Source organism: Dendrobium catenatum, unplaced genomic scaffold, assembly GCF_001605985.2.
Source record: "Dendrobium catenatum unplaced genomic scaffold, ASM160598v2 fragScaff_scaffold_133, whole genome shotgun sequence".
Lineage (NCBI taxonomy): Eukaryota > Viridiplantae > Streptophyta > Magnoliopsida > Asparagales > Orchidaceae > Dendrobium > Dendrobium catenatum.
In genome coordinates this window covers 1,946,280-1,949,236 of record NW_021318595.1, presented here as the reverse complement: position 1 = coordinate 1,949,236, position 2,957 = coordinate 1,946,280, and the positions used below count along the sequence as shown (strand labels likewise).

Genomic DNA, 2,957 nt, shown 5'->3' with positions numbered 1-2,957 from the left:
ATTTGGTTATTTTCAAATATCACAAAAAAATAAAAAAATTGAAATTTAGGGTAAGTTTGTAATAGCTTTCACGTCATTTTATTTTTCAAATAATCAGAATTTTATTTGAATACTAGTTTGGAAGTTTTTTTCTTTATTCTTTTGTAACTCTTTCATGTTTAATGAAATTGGGCACAATTTTCCTAAATTTTCATTAAAAAAAAAAAAGAAATATTAGTTTAAGACTTCGTTTCAAATGATTTTTAAAATATTTTTTAAAATGGTTTTTAAATATATATATTTTTAAACTAAAAGAGTTTATGCTTAATGTAAAAGAAGCCTAAAATCTCGAAAGATAAAGCAGATCCTTACAGTTCAGTTGCTTCTCACTTCCAGATCCCGTTCCTTGTTTCCCCGCAAAGCAACCCCGTCGCAATCTCTACCATTTCCGGAAAGAAAGCATAGCTTACAAGGCCGAAGAAACCCTATCAAGTCCCCTCCTTCCATTCCGATGCCTTCTTTCCTGATTCCTTAATCGGACATTTCCCCCTTCCGAGATGCTGCAGAAGTTTGCTTTAGCCTTCAAGACCAAAACAATCGAGTTCTTCGCAGACGAGGAGGAGGAGGACGATGACGCCGCCGTCGATCTTGAAGCTGTGCCGGAGGAGGTCATTACAGGGCAACGCGTAGTTGTGCTTAAGCCCGACCCGCCGGCCCAACCCAATCCGGACGCTCTCGTGTCTTCACTGTTCACCGGCGTCTCCTCCTTCCGCGCCGCCTATCTCCAGCTCCAAACTGCCCATTCCCCTTTTGATCTTGAAGGTATCCGCGCCGCCGATTGCGCGGCGGTGTCTCATCTTCATCGGCTTTATGAGCTCAAGCGCGCCTTCTTTACGAACCCGCAAAGCCAAAACGCCAACCCTACTTTACCCCTTTCTGCCCACCTGGATGCCCAGGTACAGGAGAACCAGTGTCTCCTCCGCACCTTCGAGACCGTGGTTAATCGCATGCAAGCCGATATCGATCGGAAGGATGTGGAGTCCGCCGAGCTAAAGCAGCGGCTATTGGAGTCCGAGGCAGAGAATGACCGGCTTGAGCGGCGGCTCGAGCGTGCCTGCTGCCCGCCTGAGGAAAAGGTGGAGTCTTTGCTTACAGTGGGAGTATTCAATTCGGTGCTGAAGGACTCTTGTCGGGTGGCTCACCGCTTTGTTCGGGCACTTGTCGATTTGCTGAAGAACTCTGGATGGAATTTGGAGCTCGTTGCAAATTCTATATACCCTGATGTCTGCTATGCCAAGTCAGGGCACTGTCGGTATGCAATTCTCTCCTATATTTGTTTGGCGATGTTTGATTCCTTTGGTTTGGATGGTTATGGTTGCGAAGGGAATGGAATTTGTTCCAATTCTGAGGATTACGAGTTTCGAAGGAGGAATTCCTTAAGGAAATTCATTGAGCATTCGACCCTAGATCCATTGGAGCTGATTAATGGCGACCCCAATTCTGATTTTGCAAGATTTTGTGACAGTAAATATAAAAATATCATTAGTTCTGGATTGGAGTCCTCTCTTCTTGGGAATTCAGATCATTCCACATCCATTATAGGAAATATGAGGCTTTCAAACCCGTTGTATGAGTTGTTTGTGAACATGGCCAGCTCAATGTGGATGCTCCACAAGTTAGCATGGGCTTATGATCCGGCAGTGGAGATATTTCAAATAGGCCGTGGAGCGGATTTCTCCATGGTTTACATGGAAAGTGTTTGTCCAAAATCTTTTGATAAAAACTCGGTTTGCATGAATTCACGTCCAAAGGTTGGGTTTACAGTGGTTCCAGGATTTCGAGTGGGGAGGACAGTGATTCAGTGCTGGGTGTATCTAGATAGGATGAAGAAGATATTTTGATTTCTTATTGAACTGTAAATCAAAAATTAAAGGGCGTTCTTCTGTTGTATGATATCAAATACAGCAACTACATAGGATTGTAATAATTAGATGAAATTCTATATTCTTAATGCAAAGCACAAAAAAACACTTTTTTCAGTATCGATTCTCTTTTACTTGATTTGAGATTGAACAAAGAGAATGACCGGCAATTCTCTTTCCTTTATCTAGTATTTTGATCTTTGCACTGAATTCTATTCCTTAATTTGATAATGCGTGATATTGACTTGAGTTGATTTGATAAAGAGGCTCTTTTGCAACATCTTTCTTGTTTTCTTCAAAAGTTCACTCAATTTAACAAAGATGTTGGAGTTAGCTATACCATTACTGATATGATATGAGTTGCAAATTTTTTTGATTGAGCTTATTTGCTTTTTATATTTAGAGAATGCTCTTGAAAATCTAGTCGGAAGGAGTTAAACTGGCAACTTGCATTAAGCTAATGATTAGCCTATGCACGATCCTATCATTGAATGGATGATTTCTATTTTTAATATGTAAATAATCAAGATTAAGATACTGTACACATGTATTTCTTTTGTTGCAAAATCTTTTAACTAATTTCATTTATTTAAAATCTACATATCTATTGAATCTAGCTGGATATTTTTTACCAATATATAAGTTCAAAATTTTATTGCATTCTTTTTTATCCAAAAAAAAAAAAACTTTGTTTAATAAAAAAATTGAAATATATCACAATGTTTTTTGAGACACTTTGAACTTTCAAATTTTGCTAAGAGCATGGACTAGTTTTGAGGATAAATTCTTCAAAATATGGTATGATATGTTAATCTTGTGAAGAATGCCAACTGGATAGAGAAAAATTATTTGTGTTGATGATTGGAAAGGGATCCATGAACACTATTTTTTCTTTAATTCTATAATTGTTGTGTACTATAATATTCACGGTGATAGTGGTAGAGTTTATTGCCTTAGCGTTAAACGAAAAGCTTGCATGTAGTTAAATAAGTTGAAGCTTAACCTAAGAGACATGAATTTTTTAAGTGGAAAATTTAGGAAAGAGAAAAACCACCG

General features: G+C 38.2%; 1 protein-coding gene across 1 annotated transcript; it reads left to right on the top strand.

Moving 5' to 3' along the window:
- Positions 1-325: 325 nt before the first annotated feature.
- Positions 326-2,021, top strand: LOC110114606 (protein GRAVITROPIC IN THE LIGHT 1). The gene has a single exon (XM_020847536.2). It carries the CDS (start codon positions 537-539, stop codon positions 1,878-1,880), a length of 1,344 nt encoding a protein of 447 aa, XP_020703195.1. The 5' UTR covers positions 326-536; the 3' UTR covers positions 1,881-2,021.
- Positions 2,022-2,957: the final 936 nt, after the last annotated feature.